This window comes from Equus quagga, chromosome 19 (assembly GCF_021613505.1).
Source record: "Equus quagga isolate Etosha38 chromosome 19, UCLA_HA_Equagga_1.0, whole genome shotgun sequence".
Lineage (NCBI taxonomy): Eukaryota > Metazoa > Chordata > Mammalia > Perissodactyla > Equidae > Equus > Equus quagga.
Genome location: NC_060285.1, coordinates 5841313 through 5867832, shown reverse-complemented (window position 1 = coordinate 5867832; position 26520 = coordinate 5841313). Strand labels below are relative to the sequence as shown.

General features: G+C 58.8%; 1 protein-coding gene across 5 annotated transcripts; it reads left to right on the top strand.

Moving 5' to 3' along the window:
- The first annotated feature begins 1724 nt into the window (after nt 1-1724).
- Nucleotides 1725-26460, top strand: PARVG (parvin gamma). Of its 5 annotated transcripts, XM_046645971.1 has the most exons (14): nt 1725-1844; nt 2480-2689; nt 4432-4523; nt 6911-6975; nt 8267-8369; nt 9354-9494; nt 10380-10495; nt 11800-11855; nt 14027-14049; nt 16721-16779; nt 16962-17030; nt 19134-19235; nt 25633-25705; nt 26235-26460. In XM_046645971.1, the coding sequence occupies exons 3-14, from the start codon at nt 4448-4450 to the stop codon at nt 26342-26344; spliced, it is 993 nt and encodes a 330-aa protein (XP_046501927.1). In that variant the 5' UTR covers nt 1725-1844; nt 2480-2689; nt 4432-4447; the 3' UTR covers nt 26345-26460. The 5 variants fall into 5 exon arrangements, with proteins under 5 accessions (XP_046501927.1, XP_046501928.1, XP_046501929.1 ...); XM_046645972.1 differs by lacking the exons at nt 16721-16779; nt 16962-17030 and adding an exon at nt 21440-21623 and having other exon boundaries at nt 26235-26364; XM_046645973.1 differs by lacking the exons at nt 25633-25705; nt 26235-26460 and adding an exon at nt 25354-25535.
- Nucleotides 26461-26520: the final 60 nt, after the last annotated feature.

The following is a 26520-nucleotide window of genomic DNA, read 5'->3' as shown; positions in this document are numbered from 1 at the left end:
TATTTCCCTTTTTTTGCTGACATAAATTAGCATCTTCAATTTTTTAAAAAGATATAAGCCTTCTGCTCTTAGCTTTGACTTTGTGCTTGTCCTCTGGGAACTCGCTGTAGTTACGGGTCTGGGGGCCAGGAGGGGTGAAAGATGGGGAATGAGAAGAATTGGCATGGCCCTTGGAAGGCAGACACCTCAGAGGAGGTTTCCTGGCGGGGGACGGTCTCTCCCGGTGGCGTGGCAGGCAGGGCTGCTGCCGCCAGGGTTCACCCTGGGCCCCGGGGGCTTGAACTCAGCTGCTCTTTCCTTCTTAGGGTCCCTCAGTTTCCCCAAACAACGCCCTGCCTTTCCCGTGGGAAGCTTGGTGAGGCAGCAGGTTGAGTGTGTAATTCTGCACCACACGGCATTAGATTGCGCGTCTGATTTTCGGCTACACCAGCGCTGCAGCCCCAAGAGATACGGGATCCTTTTAGGGCCGCTGCAGGACCTCCTCAGTGCTCTAAACGTACCTTGAGCGGAGGGTTTTAAGCCCCGACATTGCTCTTTTCTTTTGAAAACTCTTTGGTGTGAGAAGAAAAAGCGAACTCAGCCACCGTCCTGGAAGGCGCCAGGCCCCTCATACCTCGAGCGGCGGCCGCGGCGCGGTCTGCGAAGCTGGGATTTCACAGGTACTCAGTTCCAGGCCCTCACAGGTCACTGTTTCGCCACCATGTGCCACGACCCACTAGAACTCCATTCTCTAGTGGTTACTAGCTCCTCGCTGCCTTTAAACCAACTGCAACAAATACCCTTGTTCCCAGATTCCCATCTCTGAGGATATGTCACCTGCAATGATTTCTGGTGTCAAATCCTATATTAATTGGGATTCAGTTGCAAATAACTGGGACCACTTTAGTGGCTGAACCGGAAAGGAACCTCATATAGGAACCCGGACGACCACGCAGCGTGGGGAGCCCGGAGGAGCAGGCTGGAGACGGCCCGGAGCAGCAACTCTTAGACTCAGACCCCGGGGCTGCCTTCCTCCTCCACGAGTGCGGAGCTGCTGCGTGGCCACTGGCTCCAGAAACTTAAATTCCGGGCCAGATGTTTTCATTCACCTCTTAGATCCGCGCTCGCTGTTTTCCGTCTTGACCTCTCTGGACTGCAGATGGGCTTCCTTGCCCTTGGCTGCCATTGGATTTGGCCCATGGGAGGCCCTGGCAGGAACAAGGAGTGTGGAGGAGAGCGAGGTCGGGAGGTATTCCTCTGTCTCTGCCCCTCTGCTGGGCCACCACGGGCTGGCCGAGTCCTTTACCAGAAGCCACAGCCCCCAGCGTGGCCCCTCTTAGAGCTCCAGTCATCCTCTTCCTGGGCTCTGGAGTCGGCTCCCACCTCTGCTGCTGTAGGCTTTGGGGTTGCCACAGCCCCAGCCTGTTGCTAGTCTTGGGGTGCAGCACTGTCTCTTCGGGGTCCCCTTAGCCCTGCCCCAGAGCCCCTTTATTAAACACTCTTCCGTTTCTGTATTTGACTGTGCCACCTCTTTGCCCCTGGGACTCAGGGCGCGATGCACCTGCTTGGCTGTGATCCAGGGTTTGGAAGGTGCCACCAGGATGGTGGGATCCAGTGCTGGGCCATGCCCGTCACCCGTGCCCCAGCCAAACGGACATCCGGGCCTGGCTGCTTCTCCCCACCGCCTCGTCACAGACGCCAGTCCTGCACGGAGGTGTCAGCATGGTAAAGAATCAGAGAGAGGATTTGCTTTAAATAAGGCAGTTAGGGAAGGCTCCCTGAAGGAGGAGGCATTTAAGCTGATGATAAGGATGAGGATTCAGCCCTTTTAACAGCTGGGACAGGAGTTCCAGGCAGAAGGAACGGTGAGTCGGGAAAGCAGGGAACAGAAAGGCAGTCAGTGTGCGTGGGAGGATGTGAGGGTGGAGAGGCCGGGAGACGAGGGTAGATAGAGGACTCATGGGCTGGGCGTGCAGCCTGGATGTTATTTTAAGAGCTCTTGGACACCACTGGCCTGTTTTGAGTGAGCTGGGATGTGAAGTGTGTCCTCTGGTTGCTTATGGAGGACAACTCAGGGGCAGGAATTGGGTGTGAGGAGCTGGCAGCGGGTTCCAGCTGAGAGGCCCCTGTGGGTCCAGGCAAGAGGAAGGGGGGCATGGCTGAGGTGGGGGCGTGGAGGTGGAGGGACGACCTGGGGGCAGAGCTGAGAGTTTGCTGATGGTGGGATGGGGGGGCCTCGGGGACAGTGGACGCACAGTCTCTGGCCTCAGTGGCCGGGGGCTGGAGCTGCCATTTGAAGATGGGAAGACTGGAGAGGAACTGGCTTGGTCTGTGTGTGGGGAGGGGAGAGGGAGAGAAAGCAGACATGTTAAATTGGAGCTGCCTGCGAACCATGGAGGAGGCCAGGAGGTGTGGCGGGCTTGCTGGGGCCCTGGGGGCAGATCTTTTCCGGTAGGTTCTGTGGTGGCATTCTTCTGAAGCGAAGCCTTGGGCCCTGCAGCTCAGCGAGGAGGAAGCTGCCTGCAGACGCCCCCAGCAGGCCCCGCAGAAGCCACAGGCCTGGAGGAAGTGAGCAGCTCGGCCCCCGCCTCTGGACCAGCCTCTGCAGACCCCGCTGACCCGGGGACCCCAGCACCTACTTTCTTTCAGAGCCCGGGGACCACCATTCGAGCAACGTGGCCTTCACTTCCTCACGTGCAGGAAGCGCCAGGTGAGTCGTCCTGGCGTCTGTGCCGGTGGGAGCCCTCGGCCGCCAGGGCTTCCTGCCTGTCCGTGGTTCCGGGAGGCCGAGCGCACACAGGGAGGGCTCCTGGGGGCCTAGAGAGCACAGTCTCAGCCGAGGGAGCTGGGCAAAGCAGCGCCCTGAGCCCCGTGCCTCCCTCCCCAAGGCCCGGACAGGTAGAAGGGGCCAGGTGAACAGGTTTCCAACAGGTTTCCCGTCCCACTGCATCCCTTCCCAGAGCTTCATCCGATGGGTGGGGCAGAAAGGCCTCCCCTGGGTTTGGATGAAGAAACTGGCACCCAGGGCGGGAAGGGACTGCGGGGGCTGCTGATGGCTGGAGGCGCTCCCAGCTCTATCTGCTCTGCTCCCTGTGGCGAGCATCGAGTCCAGCCCCTTCTTGGAAAGAAGCATCAGGGCCGGAGAGGGGAGGGGGTTTGTCCAAAGTCACACAGCCAGAATGAGGAAGAGCCTGCCCGGAACCCAGGCCTCCCAACCCCCAGGCGGGCTTTTTCCTCCTCTCTGATCACATCCCTCAAACCGGATCCTGGGGTCCGAGAGGAGGATTGGGGATTTAGGGCACGAGGTTGGCTCAGAGTCACCCCCTCCCCAATTCAGGGCAGAATTGCCCCCCAGTGTCCCCAGGCTGGCTGCTGGTGTGATGAGGCGGCCCCAGCGCTGGGAGTTCCTCCATCCGACCACGGCTGGGTGCCCTGCCACTTTAGCCCAGCCTCCCCGGGGGCTGGAGCTGACCACCGTCCTCTGCCGCATGACACCCCTGCCCCAAATGTCTGTTTGGGGCTAGAAACGCTGGGGAAGACCCAGGGGCTGAAGGGGGAGAGAGGGAGGGCAAAGCAAAGCAGGGGAGGAAGTGAGCCCTGGGGAACAGGAAGGAGGCCGGGCTGGGTCTGAGTCTGCCCGTCCCAGGCCCGGGGCCAGCCTGGCACCCTGCCCTTAGTGAGGATGCTGGGCCTTCCCAGCGAGCATGTGCCTGGTGCTTCACAGGCATGAGCCCCAAGACCCCTAAACTGCCCCGAGAGGCTGAGGATGATGAGCCCCACTGCAGAGAGCTGTGTTCAGAATCGGGGGCCAGGCAGAGCCAGGCCACCCTCTGAGAGCCAAGCCTGCACAGATGGGCGATGTCGCCACACCAGCTCCAGTCGGCTCACTCCAAGGCTGGTGGAGCTGCTCTGTGGTCATCTGCCTCAGGCTCAGGGGTTCAGAGGAGACGGGCCCGGTGCCCACCAGGAGCTCACTGTCTGTCGGTCTCATCCATCCGTGTGTTCCCCTGTACCAGCCCCATAGGAACCCACCCAGGCCCACCCTGGATTTGCCCCTATGCTCAGCCTGAGGGTTTCCTGGGTCTGCCAAGCTCTGAGGAGTGGGCTGCCCCCTCCTGTGTCCTGACGGCAGGGGCCGGGGGGCTTCCTGTCTGCTGTGGGAGAGCGGTGAGCTGGCTGCTCTGCCCCAACCAAGGGGGCACCTTTGCTCTGCCAAGCCTTTGCTCAGGCTGTGTCCTCAGCCGCACGCCTTTCTCCACCCCAGTGGAGGCAAGGACTGGCACCCTGCATCCTTCCCATCGGGGTCCTTGTCCCCTTCCCCAGGCAGCGCGGTGACTTCTCCACCCACAGCCCGCTCCCACCTGCTCCCGTGCCTCCTGGTCAGGAGGAAATGACACCGAGTGAGCATGGGGCTACTCAGACTATGACTGCCTCTGTCCCCTCCTCCCCCAGGGCCAGCCAGGGAGAGATGGAGGCCGAGTCCTTGTACAACCTGCTGCAGCTACCCCAGGCGGGCCCACCGGTGGAGGAGGAGCTCCCACAAGGTACGCGGCTGCGGGCTGGGGCGTGGTGGAGGGGGTGGGTCTGCATCGCGAGGACCAAACAGGCCGTGCCCGGGCACGTGCGATGCTTTCCACGGCATCAGCTGAGCATCCAGTTCTGTTCAGCCTCTGCCTAGGCCTTCTGCTTTAAACCTGACTCTCCTTACCCCCTTGCCTGCTTCTGGAACCTTCCACAGTTATCCCCATGCCCCTCCAGGTTGATGGTGACGTTGGGGATGCGGAGGGTACTAATTGCTATGTGGGCCTACTATGTGCTGGTATGTGCTAAGCACTTCTTATATGCGGCATCTCATTGATTGCTCTGAGGGTGGGTGTTATTACCTCCTTTGTGCACATGAGGAAACCGAGGCACAGAGTAATGGAACAGAGTAACAGGTGACTGTTAATAAATGGTGGAGCCGGGATTCTGAACCCAAGGAGGGTGGCTCCAGAATCCAGGCAGTCCTGGGGAGGTCTGCAGAGATGTACCTGCCATCTTGCAGAATGGAGAGTCTATTGACCGGCTCCCTTCACACCTGCGGGTCTTTTAGAAAAGAGGGCAGGCATAGGGTTGGGGAGGTTCAGTGAGAGTGGGCACCCCTGTGAGCGAGGCTCTGTTCTGAGCTTGGGGAGCTTGTGGCCACAGCCCCTGAAATCTCCCTCCGCAGAGATGCTTTGAAAGGAGGATGGTGACAGGTGCCCAGAGCTGTCACCACCGTGTTACAGAAAAGAAACAGACAGCAAAGCAGGAAGCAGCCCAGGGCCCCCTGGGCAGGGCTCTGAGTGAACTCACTGGAATTCAAGTAGCCTTTAAAACCGAAGTGTGAAGACGGGGAAAAGTGTGAAATACTCTAATTGACAGAGCAGACGGGGAGGCGGGGCGCCCGGCCCAGCGGCCTTCCTGCCAGGTCTGCTCCGCTGCTCCCTGTCGATGGATGGCTTAAGACCTGAAGGCATCATGAAGAAAGCTGCCGTCCCCGCGGTCGGCCTCAGTTCTTTGAAAAAATATTTATTTTTTGTTTTATGGTTTATTTAGAGATACTTGAAGTTCTGGCAGGCAGAGCTGGAACACGGGGTGATTCAGAGTGGCAAGAAATCTGCTCCAGGGGGGCGGGGGCGTTGTGTCACCACAGCCGTTCATTCATTCATTCATTTAGTCACTCACTCGTTCACTGCCTCCCTCCCTCACGCCGCTCTCCAAGGCCGTCCAGCGCCCCACGTTAGCCACCCCTCTCCTGTCAGAGGACACGGGGCTGGCAGTACGCAAAGATTTTCAGAATGTCTAGGAAAAGTCTCAGCGGGTCATGTGAAGACAGAGGCCATGCATTTTGTGAACTTGGGCAACAAAATACCCACTCGGCGACTCAGTTTCCCCCACATCCATCAGAACAAGATGATCTCGTGGGTCCCCTCAGCCCTGACATTTGGTGGGTTCCATGAGTCTAAATGTGGGGAAGCTGCTGATCCAGGTTCTGGGGCTCCGAGAGCGAGCCAGGGAGGCCTCTGTGTGTCCACGCCAGGAGCCGGACAGTGTCAGGTGGGCGGTGGGAATCCACCTGGGCCCCTTGCAGCCCGGGAACCTGGGCTCCCCTGAGCTGTGGCTTCCTCTTATGTAAGTGGGTAGAATTGCCAGATAAAACACAGTTAGGGGCCGGCTCCATGGCCAAGTGGTTAAGTTTGTGTGCTCCACTTCAGCAGCCCCGAGTTCACCAGTTTGGATCCTGGGCACAGACCTACACTCCGCTCATCAAGCCATGTTGTGGCAGCGTCCCACATAGAAGAACTAGAATGACCTACAACTAGGATATGCAGCTATGTGCTGGGGCTTTGGGGAGAAAAAAAAAAAAGAGGAAGATTGGCAACAGATGTCAGCTCAGGGCCAATCTCCCTCACCAAAAAAAAAAGGATACCTTTAAAAACAAATCCCTTAAAAAAACAGTTAAATGTGAATTTCAGATAGACAAGAAATAGTTTTTGAGTTTATGTTCCCAAAATATAAATATTGCAATGTCTGAGGATGAGCTGGTGCTTATGACGGAAAGGAGGAGGAAGGGTGTTGGGGGTGTGGCAGGAACAGTATGGGCAAAGCAAAGAGGGGTGGAAGACGGGGCACGTCCGGGAAACCCAAGTCACTGTGGACGTTTGGTGCTCAGGGTGTGCGTGCATGCATGGTGTGTGTCTATGACTGTCTGTCTGTGCGAGTGCGTGTGTGTGTGTATCTGTGTGTGTGCAGGTGTGTGTGTGAGAGGACACGCGTGTGGTGTGTGTGTGAAGCAGCGGGACCACAAATTCCACTTGCGGTCATGATGCCAGCCCCACGGGGACCTGTGGGGACAGAGCTCCTGAGCCCCACAGGTTCCACATGCCAGTCATGCTCCCTCTGCTTCCAGGACAAAAGAGGAAATACGTGCCGCCCACATCGAGGAAGGACCCCAAGTTCGAGGAGCTGCAAAAGGTAGGCGGCCTCTGGGGGCAGCGTTTCGTCTTCTGGGGGTGGGGCTGACAGGTGCCCCGCCCCTCCCTGACCTCAGGCCCTGGGCTCGGGAGACCTGCTGAATGGCCACCTGAAGGAGCGTTTATTGAGCGCCGACTGTGTGCCCCACGGCGGCTGAGAGGGATCTGTCGTCACCTGCATTGCAGAGAGCAGATAGCAAGGCTCGGAGAGGTGACGCGACCTGGAGGAGGCACAGGGCTGACCGCCACAGAGCTGGGTTTGACCCAGGCCGTCCGCCCCAGAGCTGGTGCTCCTTCACTGGCGCGACTGCCCAAGGCAATGGACAGCTGGAGAAATGGGCAGGAACAGGCGCGGGTCTCCCGGTGGGGCTCTCCATGGCCACAGGACTTGCTGGCACAGGCTCGGGGCCTCCACTTTCCTCTGCCCTACTTCTCTAGCCTCCATGTGGCCTTTCTGTGGCCTCCTCCAGGGAGGCCTCCTGGCCTGCACCACCTGGCCTAGACCCATGTTCCAGCCCTCCCTTCCTCTCTCTGGTTCCCTTGCTCTCTCTGTCTACTTTTCCCACCATTGGGCACCGGGACACGGAGTAGAGTGGTCCCTCCTGGAAAACCCGGCGGGGTGCTGATCCATGGTCTCAGTTTGGGTTCCTCTAGATGCTGCTCCTGAGATAAGGACGTGGGTGCAAGTGGTTGAGCTGGAAGGTGATCGCAAGAGATGAGGAAGGAGAGTGGGAGGTGGGATGCAGAGGGAAGGAGCCACCGGGGCGAGTGATGGAGCAGGTGACAGGGGTGGGAGCTCGGGCCTGCTGGGCACCCGGGAGCCAGCGTGGAGCAGCGCCTCTCGGATCCTCCCGGGTGGGTGGGTGGGCAGCCGGGTGTATATCTGCCAGCTCCCGGTTAGCTCCCGCCGCTCCCTTAAAGGGGTGGGACACTATGTCCCCAGTGTGTCTGGCCCGTGGAGCACGGAGGGCCCACCCTCGGGAGCATGCAGAGGGAGCGGCACTGTGCACCACCACTGTGAAGTCTGTGGGACAGGCAGACACCAGCAGCCGTGTTACCAAATCCTTACACAGGGAGAAGTGGAGGGTCTTTGGGAGCCCAGAGCAGGTCCCTAACTCAGCCTATGAGATCAGGGAGGGCTTCCCAGAGGAGGTGGTGTTTGACCTGGCCTCGAAGGATAGGTAGGAATTGGCAGGTGGCAGGAGGGCATTGCAGGCTGAGGGTAGAGCTGAGCCAGGTGGGGGGCCAGGTGAGCAGTGGCCCCGGGTCAGCTGTCCCCTTGGCACCTGCAGGTGCTGATGGAGTGGATCAACACGGAGCTCTTCCCTGAGCACATTGTGGTCCGCAACTTGGAGGAGGACATGTTCGACGGGCTCATCCTGCACCACCTTTTCCGTAAGCGGCTGCACCCCCCACAACTGGCTGGCAGGCCCCACAGGCAGCCTCCTCACCAGCCTCAGCCTCCCACCCTGCAGAACTCGGGGGGCTGCAGGTCTTGCTTTTTCTCTGCCAAACCGTGGACTCTGCTGCCTGCACACTGCCTCTCCAGCATTTATGGAGCGCCTGCTGTTTGTAAGCTGCTGGAGATAACAAAGAAACCCGTGTCCCGGCCGGGGGTTGCCCTGGGCTGCTGGAGAGGAACAGGCCCCTCGGGAGACAGCCCTGTGGTAGAGGTGGGCTGGCTCCTGCTGGGGGCTCCTGTCTCTGTCCAGAAGGTCCTTGTCACCTCTCCCTTCGCTGGTGCACGGTCACGTGCCTCCATGGCTATTTTCTGCACGAGGCTGTGAGGTCCTGGAGGGGCGGTGGACCTGACTCTGGCCTCAGCCAGCCTGGGGCCTGGGGCCAGACTGTGTTTGGAGCCCTCTGTGGACGGGCCACAGAACAATCCTACCAGCCACGGCTAATGCTTCCTGAGCACCTGCCACGTCATGGCATGGTTAATCCTCTGGGCAACTCCATCCCAATTTTATAGATGAGGAAACTGAGGCTCTGAGAGGCCTAGTGACTTGTCCAAGGTCTCAAGGAAGAAAGCAGAGGAGTGAGGAGGCTAAGCTTTAACCACTAAGCCACACTGCCCTGCAGAAAGGAAGTGCACAGAGCTGTGCAGAGGGTTAGGGGCTGGGACATAGGGGGCGCTGAAGTGAAGAGGGCCAGTGGGGGCAGCTCGGAGGGCGGGGGCCTTGCTCAGGTCACACCACCTGCATGCCCAGGTGAGGAGGGGACAGTGCCCTTACCCCCTGAAGGCTGGCCAGCCTCCTGGAGGAAGCCCAGGGGCTGTGGGTCCCTCTGACCCTGCTCTCTCCCCGCTCTCCCATCCTCTCCACTGGCTCACTGGCTTCTCTCCACTCTCTTCTGACCCCTCCTGCCCTCTGTTCTCAGAAAAACTGGCCGGGCTCAAGCTGGAAGTCGAGGAGATCGCCCTGACAGAGGCGAGCCAGAGGCGCAAGCTTGCGCTGGTGCTGGAGGCCGCCAACCGGAGCCTGCAGGTGGAGGAGCAGCAGGCCAGGTGGAGCATGGAGGGTACGTGGGGCCCCTGCCCGGGGCTGGGGTCGGGGAGGGCCAGGGGCTCCGGGGTACCTAGCAGGTGCGCTCGTTCCCCCTCAGGGGCAAGTACAACCCGGGGGGCTAGAAGGGGCAGCAGCCTCAGGCAGGCAGGACTCACTTCTCTATCCACAGGTGTCGCTGCTGCAAAGCCCGGCCCGTGGGGATAGACTCAGTTTTGTCACCGAGGCAGCTGCTATTTTTTGAGCTCCAAGCACCACCTGGGCCCAACTGTCCCCTTTCATCATGGAGTTTTATCTGCAGTGCCAGCCAGAGAATGGAGAGCATGAACCCCCGCAGACCGCCCCCCGCCCCGCCCCCCACTGCCCGCAAACAGTTTGGTGTGAATTTCCTGCTGTTCCATCTCTGCATCCTCCCCATTTACCAGATGAGGAAACAGAGGCCAAAAGAAGTTAAGAAGCTTGGGTGGCAATGACATAACTGTTTTCAAGCCCGCTTTTTATTGGGCTCCCTGCCACTGCCTTTGCCACTGTGCTTAAATTCTCACATTCGATAATGCATGTTTATAATGTTGACCCCGAATTAAGTCCCATTCAGCTGAAATCTAACCGCTGCTCTCCCAGTGCCCTGCTGTAGGACAGGACATTTAGCGTCTCCAGCCGACATCCCTGTCTAAACCCCGTGCACAGGGCGGTGCGCCCTCGGGCTGTATTCGCAGAGGTGGGATGACTGGGGCAACGTGTGGCTCTTTTCATGTCTGAATATCTCTCCAGAATCTGCCTTCAGAGGGCTGGACACAGGCCTCCTTGTCTGCAGAGGGTTGCTGTGATGGTGACGAAAGCTCCATGTGGCCCCAGGATGGTGGCCCTCTCAGCTCTAACCTGGTACCCTCTCCTCTCCCAGCCATCTTCAGCAAGGACCTGTTAGCCACCTTGCATCTCCTCGTGGCCCTGGCCAGGCGCTTCCAGCCTGCGCTGCCCCTCCCAACCAACGTCCAGGTGGAGGTGATCACCATGGAGGTAAGGGGCTGGACGCAGGGTCCCTGTGCATGGGCTGGGAGTCTCCGGTCCGCTTCACCATGCCCTGGATTTGGGGGTGCTGCGTGGGGTGGGGACCAAGCCAGGCCATGTTCTTGGGAGCCTGGAGAAATGTCAAATCCCACGAGGACAGCAGTGGGGCGCTCGGCTGGAGCTGTGGGTGGGAGGTGCTGAGTCCAGTGGAGCCGGCAGGGGCTCAGTGGGGCCACGGAGAGATTGGTGGGCCAGCCAGTCCTGCTGACATCATCAGATGGCATCTCCCTGGGGTGTTAGGAAGGTCCTGGCTGATGCAACCACATCGCAGGGGCTAAGTAGCCATCTCTTTGTGGCCTTTCGGGAGCCTTCACATCAGCGAGACACAGCCACGGCCCTTGTCACTCACTCACTACCTGATGGCTGTGACGATGGTTCCAGGGGGCCTTTATGGGCTTCCCCACCCCACAGGGCGCTCTCTCTCTAGCACGTGCAGGACTGCACTATAGTTAATGCCCCAGGAGTCCACGGCTTCTCTCTCAGACAGATTCTCAGCACCACAAACAGGTCCCCCCACCTTGCCCCTGTTCCTCCCTCCCCCACCCTCTGAACAGCAGGGCCTCCTACGTAGGGCTTACCTTTGACTCACCCCAACAGAACAAGCCAAGTTTGGCCAAACTCAGGTGAATTCATTCTTACTTTTTCCAAAACCATTGATTAAGATTCTCCACTCAGCAGTTTCATGGCTTTGTTTATACTTCTTATGTAAATCAGAGGTGACTTTATTTCTTCACTCATTCGTTACTCATTCATCCATCCATCCACCCATCCATCCATCCATCCATCCATCCATCCATCCTTCTATCCATTCATCCATCCATCCATCCATCTATCCATCCATCCATTCATCTATGCATCCATCCTTCTATCCATCCATCCATCTATCCATCCATCTATCTATCTATCCATTCATCCATCCAACCTTCCACTCGTCCATCCATCCATCTGTCCATTATTCAGACCAACACATGTTCATTGACCCCCTGTGAGCCAGGCAGTGGGTGAGACTCTGGGGACGCCTGGGGAACAAGGCAGGCATGGCGCCATCCATGTGGGGTTCAAGGCTCATGGGGAAGGAGGACAATTAAGTCGAACCACTGTGATGAAGGCTGCCCAGGAGGACGCCCTGAGGAGGGCAGGAGGCAGAGTACACGGGTCCCCCTGGGCTGCGTTGGCCACCACAGGCTGTTAGCAGCAGTGTGAGTCCCAGAGTTTTCCCAGGTTGCTCAATTCCTTCCTTTTTTCTTTCTTAGCGCACCAAGAGTGGCCTGAAGTCCGAGAAGTCAGTGGAACAGCTCACTGAGTGCAGGTGAGGGAAGGACCGGGGACCGGGCAGGGCTGGGCTTTGGTTTTGGGGGAGGTTGGCAGTGGGCCTGAGGTCGGCGGAGAGAGCAGACCTGCCTGACCCTCGTGGGAGGGGCCTCACACTCTGCGGGTCCCCTCGGCCCTGTTGTGGCACGCTGGGGCCCTTCCATCCTGCTGGGCCTCGCAGGGCGGGCCCCTTATGGACCATTTGGCAGGCCCACCTCCACAGCTCATTTGTCCTCTGCACAGCCCAGCAAAACAGGCAGAGCTGGGGTCAGAAGGGGCGCTTGCCCTCAGTCACGAGGTCACCTCACAGCCACTGGGGGCCAGGAGGGACCCAGAAGTGCGGTCTTTGACCTCGATGCTGTGCTGGCTCCCTCAAGCCCGGCGTCCCAGTGTTGCCAGGCAGCCTCGGCCGTGGCGGGGAGGGGCTGTCGCTGGGAGGGGCCCTTACAGCCCGACAGCAAGGCCCCTCGGGCCTCCCGGTGCCGGGGGCGAGGGCACCAACACTTATTGAGCGCCTACTGTGTGCGGGGTGGGGGACTGGAGTGCCCAGGTCAGCCAGCTGCTGGCTCTTCGTCTGTCCGGGTGAGCAGGGCGCCCGGCGGAGCTCTGCCGATGAGCTCAGGCCTCCAGGCGGTGCTGGCTGGGTCTTTCTGGGTCAGCCTGAGAGTGGGCTACTTGCAGGACAGTGGTGGCTGCTCCTTTCTTGTCTACACTGACTGAAGGCCTACTATGTGCCAGGCGTTGAGCTGTATGCTTTAGCTCCCCTGGCTCATTTAACCCTCATGAAGCCCAGCCGGGTGGAGTAGCTTGTCTTCAGCTCACAGGCTTGGCAGTCGGCCCCACCTGAGCTTAAATCCTGGCTCTGCCTTGTGTGAGCTGTGTGATCTCAAGCAAGTCACCTCCACTCTCTGAACCTCTTCACTCCTCTGAAAAATGGGGACCCCTTCCTACCTGCTGGGGCTGCTGTGAGGGCTGGAGATGATGATGTGAGGGGGGCCCTTCCCCTCCTGCTCCCGCTTGACTCTGAGGCCTTCCAGTCTGTGGCTCCTGGATGTCCCCTGGGGAGGGTGGGCTCCAACTACTGCGACCGATGACAAGTAACTACTGTGGCCCAAGTGAGTGAGCTGAGCGTCGCAAAGGGCGGGAGGCAGACGACCCTTGCTGGCCCCTCACACCTGCGGGTCCCATGCACACACCGGCCCCTTTAACCCTCCTGAGGACTCCCCGGCAGGAAGCCTCGTTCCCGCTGACCCAGTGAAGCTGTGGCTCCCGGGCACCCGGCCCCCGAGCTGCTCGGCGCTGCCTCCAGGGAGCCTCAGGCCTGAGAAGGGGTTTCAGGTACTTGGGTGGGAGGCTGTGGATGGTGCTCATGACGCCACATCCCTCCCCCTTCGTGGCTCCAAATCTCCCCTCTCAGCCCTGTTTCTGGACAGGAAACCCCGTGGGGCTCCCCTCTGGCACTTGGCTGGTGTCGCGGGCAGCGTGGAGGGGTCCGTCCCTCCTGGCGGGCTGCTGACGCGGAGCCCTGGGTCCAGATTCAGGCTGCCTCGAGGGCCACGGGCAAAGGGGCCCGGCTCTCCCAGGAGAGCGTGGCCGGCTGTGGGCCCAGACCCTCGCTTTGGGGGGCCGGGGCTGGGACAGAAAATTAAACAGCAATGTCAGAGAAAAATGGCTCAAAAACAATAAAAATGGAGTGAAAGAAGCCAGACACAAAAGAGCACGTACTGGATGATTTCGTTCATGGGGATTTCTAGAACAGGCAAAAGTAACAGACGATGAGAGAGATCCCAGCAGCAGTAGAGTTTGTGGGGTCGCGGTGGTGGGATCACACACTGGGGGTGCTCACTAGGGGGGTGAGCACGCAGGTGTGGGTCTCCGTAACATGCACAAGCCATAAATTTAGCATTTGTGCATTTTATTGTGTGTATAATATACGCCCCATTAATCTAAAACAGCAACCACAAAAACAACCAAATCCAGACGTTTCTGGGAGTGGCTGCCTCGGGGAAGGGTCGGCCTGCTTCCCACGGGGTCCTGCTGCTTCTGGAGACAGACGTTGGTCTCTCCGTCAGCCTTGTGTGGTTACGTCCTGTCATATCAAGAAACCATAGGTCTGAAGACTTTTTTAACCATTTGTTTGCTTTTTTTCCTCTACCATTTTCCCTGCAGCACAGAGCAGGACCAATCAAAGAGTGAGTACTTTTGTCACTGAAGGAAACCTTTTTCTACTGGATACGTGTGAAAACAGATGCGTAAAGATGAAGGGTTAATTGCTGGGGGTTCTCTCGCACTTCCCCTGTGGTCTGCTATTCGTATCTCAGCCTTCTTGTCTATTTGTCCCTCCTTCTCGCTGTCCGTCCACAGGTCTGGCTCTTCCTTCTCATGACACTGCTCACACTGGGAGAGAGATTTGTAATTCCCATTGCCGATGACAGCGCAGTTGTTAAGTGTGGGGGCTCTGGAGCCAGGTGGCTGGGTTCAAACACTCGTTCTCCCGCTCATTATCCACGTGAGCTTGGGCAAGTGTCCGTCTTAAGCTGTCTGTGCCTCAGTTTCCTCATCTGTGAAATGGGATCAATAAGGGCACCTGCCTCTTAGACTATAGTGAGGGTTAAAAGATAATTTGTGAATATGTTTAACACAGGGAATGCTTAATAGTGATTGTTCAATAATGTGACTGCTGCTTTTCTTTTTGTTTTTGTTTTTTTGAGGAAGATTAGCCCTGAGCTAACATCTGCCGCCAATCTTCCTCTTTTTTGCTGAGGAAGACTGGCCCTGAGCTAACATGCATGCCCATCTTCCTCTAAGACTACTGCTTTTGTGACAGAGCTCTTCAACAATCAACTGATCCAGCCATTCCTTCTTTCATTCATTCATTCCTCAGTCAGTCGGCCTGGCCAGCTGTTCATCAATCCATCTATCTATCTATCCAACCATACATCCATCCACCCATCCATCCATCCATCCACCCATTCATCCACCAACCCATCCATTCATCCATCCATCATCTATCCATCCATCCACCCATCCACCAACCCATCCATCCATCCATCCATCTATCTATCTATCCATCATCCATCCACCCATCCATCCATCCATCTACCCTTCCATTCATCCATCATCCATCCATCCATCCATCTATCCATTATCTATCCGTCCATCATCCATCCACCCATCCATCCATCCATCTACCCTTCCATCCATCCACCCATCCATCCATCCATCTACCCTTCCATCCACCCATCCATCTACCCTTCCATCCATCCATCATCCATCCATCCATCCATCTATCCATCATCTATCCGTCCATCATCCATCCACCCATCCATCCATCCATCTACCCTTCCATCCATCCACCCATCCATCCATCCATCTACCCTTCCATCCATCCACCCATCCATCCATCTACCCATCCATCCATCCATTATCCATCCATCCATCCACCCTTGCATTATTTTTCCTCCCTGCAGCCCTCCCTGCTTAGGACACACAGCTGTCTGGGCGGGAGGTTCTACCAGGGCACCTCGTCTTCAGAGGTGGAAATAATGACCTGTGAAGGGCTTCTGAGAATGGGGGCTGAGGGATGCTGAATGGGGGCAGGAGGGAGAGGGGAGGTGCAAGGGAGGCTGGTCAGAGTCTGCGTACGTGTGGGGAGGGACATCAGAAGCATGTGGTGGGTGCCCTGGGAGCAGTGTTATTAGGGGGCAGCATGAGGATGGGTCACACAGTGAGGGGCGGGACACAGGGCAAGGCCTTCTCCAAACCGTTGCCAGCACGTTCATGCTGTTCTGGCTAGTGTCATCTGAGGGCACATTTGCCCTTCATCTCCCAGGTCCTTCAGTGACACAGTTTCCCTGACCACAGGCCAGGAGGTCAGGAAGGGACCACTGCTGTTCCCTCCGTGTTTACGGGTCTGTGGGGCATTTACTGTGCATGATGCTAACTCATGCTACCTTTCCCCCTTCACTAACAAGGGAACCGAGGCACAGAGAGGTGACGTGACTTGCTCAGAGTCACACAGCTGCAGTGGCAGAATCCAAAGGCAAATTCTTCTACCCAGTTTGGGTATTCGGTGTCTGCGGACCAGTCTCCCCAGGGGAGGCGCGTTGGCTGCAAATAGCAGGAAGGCAGCTTGTGGGAAAGGGCACGAGCCCGAGGACTCGCGGCGTCAGAGGCTGGACGAGAGCCTAGCTGCTAAGATGCTCCCTCTGCTCTCAGACCCCGTGGGCATGACTCAGCTGCTGCTGGCGCTGGCCTTTGAACGCTGCAAGCTCAGACACTCCGGGAGGGCTCCATGCCCTCATTCTGCCGAACGGGGAACGCTGGGGAGGAGACCTATGGGCTGAGTGTCAGTCCGGGCCGGGCCCTGCGCAGCCACCTGTGGCAGCTCCCGCAGACCTGTGGGTGGAGCAGGAACTAGAGAGCAGGCAGGGCAAGTTCCTAGAGGAAGGGATGGCTGCCGAGGCGTCCACTGCAGAAAGGATGAGCATTTATTGAAATCCTGCTGTGTGCCCGGCCACCATGCTGAGTGTGTTATCTGCTACCAAGTCTGATCTTTGCAACAACCCCACCTAGTAGGTATTATCAGCCATACTTTACAGATGAGGAAACCAAGGCACAGAGAGGGGAGGCAGTTCCTCCAGGGCCACACAGCCAGGGGAGCACTGAATGTTTGGTTTGATATATTTATGGTGGTTGAGTTTGGTGACTCAGACCCAGGCCCGTTTTTTAATTCAAGAACCTTGAGGTAAAACCACAGCTCCCTCCAGACTGGTTACTTGGGAAACTTTTGTGGAGAAAAAGTCCCCATTCGGCACAGAGATCATGGCATCGTAATGGGGTGTTCGTTGGCTCTGTCTGCAGAGGACGTGTTTGATGAGTTATTTAAGCTGGCTCCTCAGAAGGTGAATGCCGTGAAAGAGGTGAGCGCGATCAACGCCCCCCCTGCTGCCTTGTGCCCGGGGTGGGGACACAGGGGAAGGCACGGCCCACGCTGCGCACCCACTGTGCGCTGGCACCTTGCAGGCTGGGGGCTTCTGTCTCCATAAGCGGGAGGGTCACGAACCCGAGCCCTGGGCCTGAGGTATCGTCTTTCCTTGGGTAGGCCATTGTGAACTTTGTCAACCAGAAGTTGGACCGCCTGGGCCTGTCCGTGCAGAGTCTGGACACCCAGGTAGGGACTCGGCTGCGGGAAGGGCCACAGGGCGCGGGCGGGAAGAGGGCCCCGCAGGCACCAGGAGCCGGCCACCCCCATGGCCTGCAATGTGTCACCTCACGGAGACTTGGGGTCTGCTCTCCAAGGGGAGTGTCACTGGCAGCAGCGTCGCCACCTGGGGCCACAGTGGGGACCCCGTGAGGTGGGGAGAGTGAGAGCACCTTACAAAGGGGGTGATCAATGCTGCTGTTATTACTTTTCATTGCTGTAAAGTACCCGCTTTTCAGCTCTTTTTTCAAAATCACTGGTGGACTAGCAGATACCAGGACTCACGGCCCGCGAGCTGCCCGGGGGCAACTGCGTGCGTGCCCGGTATTTATTGGTTGTGCGCTGTGGGCCAGGCTCTGCTGTAGGTGCCGACGTAGCCCCGCATCTGCAGGGTCCCCGAGCGCAGCCCGCCGCAGCTGGCCCGCACCCAGTCGTCCCGGGGCGGGAACGGGACCTCGGCGGTCAGCCCTCCACAGTGTCCACGGCCTTCCTCGAAGGCCCTGGGTCCCATGGGGCTCCCTCGACGCAGCGGGGGCCTGGGGAGCCGAGAGGCTAATTGCCTGCCTGGGGTCTTCGGGGGACAAGGGGCCTGCTGGACGCGGCGGTGTGGGTCTCAGGCCCCCTGGGTTCTGGCACAGCGTAGGGGGAAGGAGAGGGCAGACCTGGTCCCAGATGGACGGAATGGCTTATGACCGTCTTAGCCGGAGCTCAGACAGACTGTGACATCAGCCAGCGAGGAATGGGGTTGACACGCTTCTGTATCTGGTAGCTGAAACCAGGAAAGCCCTCACTGTGTGCCAGGCCCTGAGAAGAGCTTGGCATACATTAACTCATCAAATCCTCCCTATGCCCTGAGGTGGGAACTGATTCTATGCCATTTCACAGATGAGGACACTAAAGCACAGAGAGGTTAATTAACTTGTCTAAGGTCACACAGTGATTAGTGGTCGAGGGGATTTGAACCCAGGCTGCTGAAGCCAGAGTTTGTGCTCACGACCTCTTCACGTGGTGGCCATGTGAGACATTTGTGTGTGATATGGTGTGGTGATGTGGCAGGGTGGAGACACCAGACTCCAAAGCCACATGGGGACGTGTTGCTTCTGGGCTCCGAGGACGCCTCCTCCACATTAGCTGTGTGATGTTGGACCTGGACTTCTCTGAACCCAGGCTCTTCTTATAAAACGGGTTCAAGGATACCAACCTCACAGAACTGTGAGTACTAAGTGAGATGATGGAGTCGGTGTTCAGTACACCCCCTGGCACTGTGGACGTGCGACAGAGGAGAGATCTGCAGTTTTATTATGTTTCGTGTGGGTACAAACAGGACGATTTCCCAGGCTTACATTCGACATGTTTCATCCTCACTTCTCCCGTGTTAAATACTGGCGTTCGGAGAATAACGGCGTGTGGGAGGATGGTGGTTGCAGGCTGTCGGGGGAGAGGCGGTGCTGAGGTCCCGGTGTTCTGGTGGTGTTACCAGGAATATGAGCAGAAAAGATTTCAGGGCGAACCAACACTGTTGGAACAGACCCACTAGGAGGACATTCCCTGAGGACCCGGAGAGGAGGCTTTCCTCGATAGCCCACCTCGTGTTTCGTATCTTTGCAGAGATTTCAAAGGATTTTATTAGCATCGGACGTGCTGGGGAGGGCGAGGCTCTGTGTCTGCACACAGACAGACAGACACATTAGTGTGGCGGTGGCAGCATGAGCCGGAGTGCCATGCCCTGCCTTTTCTCACGGAATAATTCTACGCTTAACTCTGTTTTCTCCTGTGCTTCTGTAGCTCATGGAACAGGATGTGGTTTAAAAAGTGACATGAGGCTATGTCACAGAAAATGTAGAAATAGCTCATTTTATTGAGCACGCACGATGGGCCAGGCAGCCAATAACCGCTTTGTATCGGCTGCCGCCGATGTTTCCAACAACACGGCAAGGCCAGGGAGGTCATCCCCATTTCTCAAAAAGGAGGCTGAGGCTCAGAGAGGTTGTGTGACTTCTGAAGGGCCACGCAGCCTGTGAAGGCAGAGCGGGCTCCGCCGGGCCGTCCAACTCCAGCCCCCCTTCTCTGCAGTTCGCAGACGGCGTCATCCTGCTCCTGCTGATCGGACAACTGCAAGGCTTCTTCCTGCACTTGAAGGAATTCTACCTCACTCCCAGCTCTCCTGCGGAAATGGTGAGTTTTCCAAAGATGTTCCTCCACGGTCCACCTCAGAGTGCACACATCTGTGGAACCGGCACGGCCAGTCTTTACTTATTTACTTCCAGGAGAAGTGGAGGATGGAGGAGAAATTTGTTTGTCATGTGTCTGCCCATCTGTCCGTTCATCCACCCCGCTACCTTCACACCTGTCCACTCACTGGCCCACTCCCCATCCACCCAATTCGCCCACCCATCCACCTGCTTGCCCACCCATCCATCGATCTCGCCATCCATCCCTCCCTCCCTCCATCCATCCATCCATACATACATCCATCTATCCATCCATCCATCCATCCATCTGTCCATCCAGTCACTTGCCCATCCATCCATCCATCCATCCATCCATCTGTCTGTCTGTCCGTCCGTCCGTCCATCCATGCACCCATGCACCCATGCACCTGATCCCTCACTTTCTGAGCTCTTGCTTGGTGTCTGGCCCTGTGCCATGTGGGCCATAAGGACAACCCAACAGAGCTCCTGCCTCGGAGGACCTCCCATCTCACCCCCTGTACTCTCAACGCTGTATGGTCTCCCAGGGTCACGATGAAGCGCATTGACTCGTGGCGGGTGGGTCCCTGGGGGACCTGAAAGAAAGAGTGGTTAGTGTTAGCTGAAGGAGCCATAAAGGCTCCTTTAAGACTGTGTAAGAGGTGACACGTGAAATTGATTAGGGTTTGGTTTGCAGAGTGAACAAACTCTTCCTAAGGCGGGAAAACAGCGTCAGCCGGGGCTCGGATGTGGACGAAGGCAGGACCGTCTGGGGGCTGCGTCTGTGGCTCCCTGGGCTGCAGGAGTGGGCCAGGGCATGGCCTGGGGGTCTGTCCTCGATTGCGGGGTTCCCGTGTGGGCCCTGCAGCTCAGGAGGCTGGTTGGGGTTTGGCTGCATTAGCCCGGGCAGGAGGGTCTGTGGCCTGCCCCAGGGAGGGGAAGGGGCAGGAGAGGATGGTGATGCTGGCGGAAGTGACAGGACAGGACCAGCCTCCCGCATGCAGCCTTCAGCATCCCCGGGGCTCCTGCGTCCCTCCTCTGCGCTCTGGCCCTGTCCCACGGACCTGCCACAGCTCCTGGTGGAGGTTTCTCACGCTCTCCCACCTCTGGGCTCTGCATAGGCTGTTCCCCTGCTGGGAACGCCCTCGCCACACGGGACATCCACTCCGAGGGGAGGGGATCCTTACTACTCCCCCAAAGAGGAAACTGAGGCCCACAGGGGCGGCGACTTACCCTCGTTGTCTGGCTCCACGTCGGGGCAGACGTGGCAGAGGAATGAGCATCCCGCCCGGCCGGAGGCCCCGAGTCCGGCCCCTGCTCACCACCAGCTGGCTGCCTGCACCTCAGGCTTCTTGTCTCTGAAGTAGGCTGACGACCTGTGCCCTGTGACCCCTCAGGCCACGAAGGTACTAGGAGGGAGAGTGGAGAGCCATCGAGGTGGGAGCATCGGGGGGTCTGTGGTCCCTGGTCTCCCCACCCAGCCCAGGGCCGGCCGGCAGTCTTCATGGCCATCAGCCCTCCAGGAGGTGACACTGGATTGTGGCCGGGAGCCGTTCCCGGTGCCAGCCTATGGGGCCTTTTCTGGGAGGAAGAAAAGTTTCTGCCCCCTTTGACATGCCCGCATGTCCCCGGGAAGGGGGACAGCTTGTGGCCCCGGGCTGTTTCAGGACCCTTGGGGTAAAGCTGTACACCCTGGACCCTGGCCCAGTCCCAGGCCGGTCTCCCCTCTTCCAGGCCTCCCTCCCTCCCCTGCACACCCGCAGCCTCATCTGTCCCCTGCCTCCGGCCGCCAGCCCTGCCCCCAGGCTCTCCTCTGGCATTGCAGGCCCGGGTGGTCCAGTCCCACCTGCCTCCCCAGCCTCCTCCCTGTCCCCATGCTGCTGACTCCAGGCGGCAGCCGCAGAGCCCCGGCAGCCCTCACGCGCTCATCCAAGATCTCCAGGTCTCCATCCAGGCCATCTCTCCAGCATGCCTCCTGCTTTGTTCCCACCCTGCTAGCCCCGCCATGGGCTCTGACGCCTTCCCGCCTCCTCTGAGCTCCTCGGCCTCGGTGGGCCCCTGAGCCATGGCCCCTCTCACATTCTCTGCCAGTCACCACCCACGTCTACCCCTCCGGGCCCTTGACCCATCCCTCCCTCACTGCACACCCCCGTGAGGGGCTCAGGGAAGGGTCATGTCTCCATCTTACAGAGGGGGAAACCAAGGCCCTGAGAGGCTGTGGGACTTGCCGAGGACCACTCAGCTGCTCGGTGGCAGATCCGACACCAGGACGGGCCTTCTGGTCCCCAGCCTGCTGTTCGTCCTCGTGCACCATGGGGATGCCATCTTCAGTGGGCGTGCTCTCCACCCTCCCAGGAGGCAGGGTGCTCCTGAGGTCAGGATTGATTTGGGCTCAGAGTCCCATGGCCGGGATGTTGGGCGAGGAGCGAACAGGCCGGGGTGGTGCCGTGTGTGTGGTTCTGGTGGTGGCAGGAACAGTGGTCAGCACTTAGGGGTTCTTACATTCTCTGGGCACTGCATCCGTCAGCTATTGGCACAAAAGTGCTGTGTAACAAACCTCATGAGCAAGCGGTGGCTTAAAACAATCATTTCTTCTCACAGACCTGCCGTTGGCTGAGTGTGTGATCCAGCTCTGCTGGGCTCCCTCACTCATCTGGGATTGGCCAGAATCAGGCCATCTTGGTGGGGTCGGGGGGGGGGGGGGGGTCCAGCTCCACGTCACGTCCCTCTCATCGTGCTCCTGGGACCGGCATGAGCCGGGCCTCGTTTTCTCGTGGCAGCAGCAGAGACCCAAGAGGCCAGCGGAACACAGCAGGCCTTGGCTGGAGCTGGCGTGGTCACTGCCGCCTCACTCTGTCGGCCAGGGCAGGCCCCACAGCCCGGTGGGGATGCCCTGCACAGTGTGAGGCTGGGGCTCAAGATTTTGCTCACTGCCAAGTGGCCTGATGTCCACGTCCTGTGCGCCGCCAGCCTGCTGGATCCCCCATCTCAGAGCCTCCTTCTGAACGTCGGCCAGACGGACGTCGGGGAGGAACCAGCCTTTCAGCTTGGCCCCTGGGATGAACTCTCACGGCAACTGCAGGAAACTGCGCCGCAGGAACATCCAAGAGAAGCGCCGAAGGTGCCACTGGCCGAAGAGGCGGGGCCAGCGGCCCCTCCTGAAGGGGGGACCCCGCAGAGTCGTTATCTCGGCAGAGCGGCCCCTCCGAATTGGATTTCTCGTCCTCAGACCTTCTTTGCCAGTGGTGTTCACGTGAGACTGCCATTCGCTGTGGGAAGAGGAGTCAGGGATGAGGGAGGGACGCGATCATCTGCTCTGCAGAGACCGGAGCTCTGAGCCAGGAAGGCTCGGCTTCCTCCCTACTCAATCATCTCTGCCCGGGAGGGTTTGAATGCGTCCTCCCGGGGCCGTGACCTTCCCCTGGCCGAACGGAACGTGGTAGCTGTCCCTTCATCATCTCAAATCGGGCACGCAAGAAAAGTGATGCTTCGAGCAGGGAGTGGTGAGACAGTGCTGGAGCCCGGGGCAGCTGCTCCTGGTTCCGACTGGGCGTCCTTGAGGACGAGGGTGACAAATCGAAGCTCGCGTGATTATTTTTATAGTGTCGGTAGCAGCCAATCTCACAGCACAAACTCCTTGAGGGCAAAGGGGGTCTCTTTTTGCCCCGTTGCCCGGCCAACGCATAGTAGATGCTCGATAAATATTTTTTAAATAAGCGAATGCATGAAGTGTTTCCAAACACTGGTCCCATGAGGTGCTCTGTGACAGACAGATTCTGTGGTCAGACGACTTAGGAAAACATGCAAAGTCTTGAAGGTTGGTGACGCACCAAAACAAATTCAAGGCTCTGAGAAGTCCTTCAGGGAAGGATTTCTGGATTACTTTGTTTGAGCCAACACTTCCCAAAATAGTTTGGTCACAGACACCCGTCTCCCCCTACACCCTGGATCACGCTCTGGGAGATGCTGGCTTAGAGAGTGAAGACATCAAAGGCACAGCTGCAAGGCAGGAGAGCACTGTGCTGAGAGTCTGGTCTCAGTGTCTCATTCCCTCTCTGACATTGACTTTCTGTGCATCCTGTGAATAGTGGTCACGGTGAGAAGGTGAACAATGGCAACAATTGCAACCCTCCGTTTGCAGGCTACTTCAGTCTGGGGGGAACACCTGGGGACACAGTGACAGGAACAGGCCATGCAGCTCTGATCTGCTCACTCTGAGATTTCCTTTCCTTTTGGCTGGACATCCCACAGGTGTGTCCCACCTGCCTGGGGGCTTTGGCATCCCGTGACAGCTTTTGTTTCTTCTTCTTCTTTTATTTTTAAAGGTTTTATTTTTCCTTTTTCTCCCCAAAGCCCCCCAGTACGCAGTTGTGTATTTTTAGTTGTGGGTCCTTCTAGTTGTGGCATGTGGGATGCTGCCTTAAAGTGGCCTGATGAGCGGTGCCATGTCCACGCCCAGGATTCGAACCAGTGAAACCCTGGGCCACCGCAGCGGAGCTCGTGAACTTAACCACTCGGCCACGGGGCCGGCCCCTGTTTCTTCTTCTTGACTGACTATAGTGGGACAGCCTGCTGGGCCAGTGATCCAGCCTCTCCCACGCTCTCTCTCGCCTCCTGGACCTGCCCCCAGCGCAGTTGCTCTGTCCACTGGATGCTCCAACAAGAGCTCTCCCTCGCAGAGAAGGACCCTGCTCACTCCGTCTTCCAGATCCCAGGGAGGGGCTGCCTGTGCTCCCTGAGCAGCCCACCGTGTGCCAGCCGCCAGCGAGGACTCCGGCCCCTGCCCTAGGACTCAGCAGGGGTCCTTGGGGGTGGGTGCCCCTGCCCAGTGTCCTTGGACCAGGACTGTGACCCACACCCCTCTCTCCCTCAGGGAGAGTGCTTTCTCAGGGGGCCTTGAGCTCCCTGCATGTGTCCTGCCTCCCGGCCCTTGCAGGAGCCCAGACCCAGGGAATCGCCCTTGCAGGAGCCCAGACCCAGGGAATTGTCAGGGAGGCCCTGGCTGAGGCCAGGCCCCTGCTGTGCCTTCATCCCACTTTCAAATCTTGCTTTGTGGCTTCAATTTTGTGTCCATCATCACATCGGAGCCACACGGCAGCCTTGGAGATAGAGGCTGGAAGATGTGCTGTTCCCATCGTACAGACAACGGGACTGAGGATGTGTACTTGTCTGGCCTGTGACTGTCATCTGGTGGGCATTGGTGCACGGACATCCAACCGAGATCTCAAGAGGCAGCCTAAGCAGGGCTGGCTTCCTCGCATGGGCCTTGCTCCTCTGCAGCTCTGCCAACCGGCCTCTAGGCCCCTGGCTGGGTTGCCATGGGAGCTGCCCGGCCTGTTTGAAGCGAGCTGTGGGCCTGGGATGGCTGGCAGATGGGGAAGGAGTGGGACCAGCTTGGCTGGCCACCCATCTGGGACGTCCAGCCCCGACGGTGGACCTATGGGTGACTGAGACGGTTGAAGGAAGGACCTGCGTAAGGTCCCAGTGTATCAGGGGCTCAGCTGGCTTTAGACCTCACTCAGCCCGCTCCACCCCGCACCTCTTTTTGTGTGCACCTGGCCTGCTCCACCCCGCACCTCTCTTTGTGTGCACCAGGCTGCTGCCCCAGGCGAAGGGCGGGGTCTTTTTGGTTGTACCTGAGGCCTGTGGGAGAAACTAGCCTTGAAAAGGGAGGACCCCATTCACAGAGGGTCTGCTCTGAGCCAAGGACAGACAGGGCTCCCCACCCGGTATGCCGCATCAAGGCCCCAGGGAAATGACAGGGACCCCACTTTGCAGGTGGTCAAGTGGCGGCCCCAAGCGACTTGCCCCAGGTGACCCAGTGGACAGGCTGGGACCCGAGCCAGGTGGGCCTGACTGGCCGGGCACTGTCCGCCGTGCTGGAGGCAGTGAGCAGGCAGAGGGGTGAGGAAAGGGCAGGGACCAGGGCGGGGCTGGCTCCTCCAGCCTGCTGCGCACGGGCATCAGAGCGAGACAGACCTCGTTCTGGCACTTTCTGTCATGTGAGCCCCGACGAGCTGCTTGGCCACTCTGAGCCTCGGTTTCCTCATCTTGCTTTGCCCATGGAACTTGGCTGTTTCTGAGGGGGTCTCTGTTGCCTACAGGGTTGGGGGCTGCATCGGAAAAGATCAGGATGAACTCACAATCCTTCCCTGGCTAAGTATCCTCACCTGGTCAGACTCACCTCCAGGCGTCACCTCCACCAGGAAGCCTTCCCTGACCCCCCGGCTGGGTGACCCCCTGACAACTGCCTTTCCCACTGGAGGTGGCCTCCTTGACGCATGATGGACATCCTGGATGAGGGGTGGGCCTGGCACTCGGGGGCCAGGGCCTAGGGGGGCTGCCTCATTCTGCTGACATCTGACGGGGTCTTGTCATTGTAGCTGCACAATGTCACGCTGGCTCTGGAGCTGCTGAAGGATGAAGGCCTGCTCAGCTACCCCGTCAGCCCCGAAGGTGAGCGCTCGGCACACCAGGGTGCTATGGCTCTGTTCCCTGGGCAGCCAGCCTCTGGGGGCACCCGCAGAACAGGGGGAAGGGCAGTGTGGGGGTGGGGGGTCAGGCAGCTCGTGTTGGTGTGGTCCTCTTGCCTGGCATGGGGGCAATGAGCATTTGCCAAGGCTTCCTGTGAGGGGCACTGTGTCCACAGCTTCCAGTGACCCCAGTGGAGTAGGGGGTCCTGGGGAGAGGAGATGTGGGCCAGAGGTCCCTGGGGACGGGTGTCCAGACAGAGACCTTGAGGAGTTCCTGTGTTGGGGGCACCCCGGGAGGGATGCTGGGCACAGCTGGACCGGGGGAGGAGGGAGGCAAGGCCATGTGATGGGACTTGGGACTCAGGCCGAGCGTGACCAACTGTGCCGGTTTGCCAGGATTCTCCCGGGTTTAGCACTGAAAACCTGTCCCTGGAAACCCCTCTGTCCGGGGCAAACTGAGTGGGTTGGTCACTCCCCTACCCGGGCCTCCTCTTCTCTGCTCTGCCCCACAGACATCGTGAACAAGGACGCCAAGAGCACGCTGCGGGTTCTCTACAGCCTGTTTTCCAAGCACAAGCTGAGAGAAAGCACGGACGGGATGTCCTGTGGATCCCCGAATTAACCGTCGCTGCCCCCAAAAGCTGCTTCTCAGAGCCTGCCTGCCGGGTCCAGCCGGAGGGCCCGAGGGCCGCAGAGGGATCTCCTCCACTTCCCTGTGTGTCTGTAGCGCGCCGGCCTTCCACCCCCCCCCCCCCCAAGACCTTTCTTAAAATAAACCCCCCCCCCCCCCCCCTCCCC

Coding starts and splice junctions, on each gene's coding strand:
- PARVG (XM_046645970.1), top strand. CDS start 4,448: ATGGAGGCCGAGTCCTTGTACAACCTGCTGCAGCTACCCCAGGCGGGC. Junction 8,370..9,353: donor CATCCTGCACCACCTTTTCC/GTAAGCGGCTGC, acceptor CTCTGTTCTCAG/AAAAACTGGCCGGGCTCAAG. Junction 21,624..25,353: donor GGAGGCAGGGTGCTCCTGAG/GTCAGGATTGAT, acceptor TGTTGCCTACAG/GGTTGGGGGCTGCATCGGAA.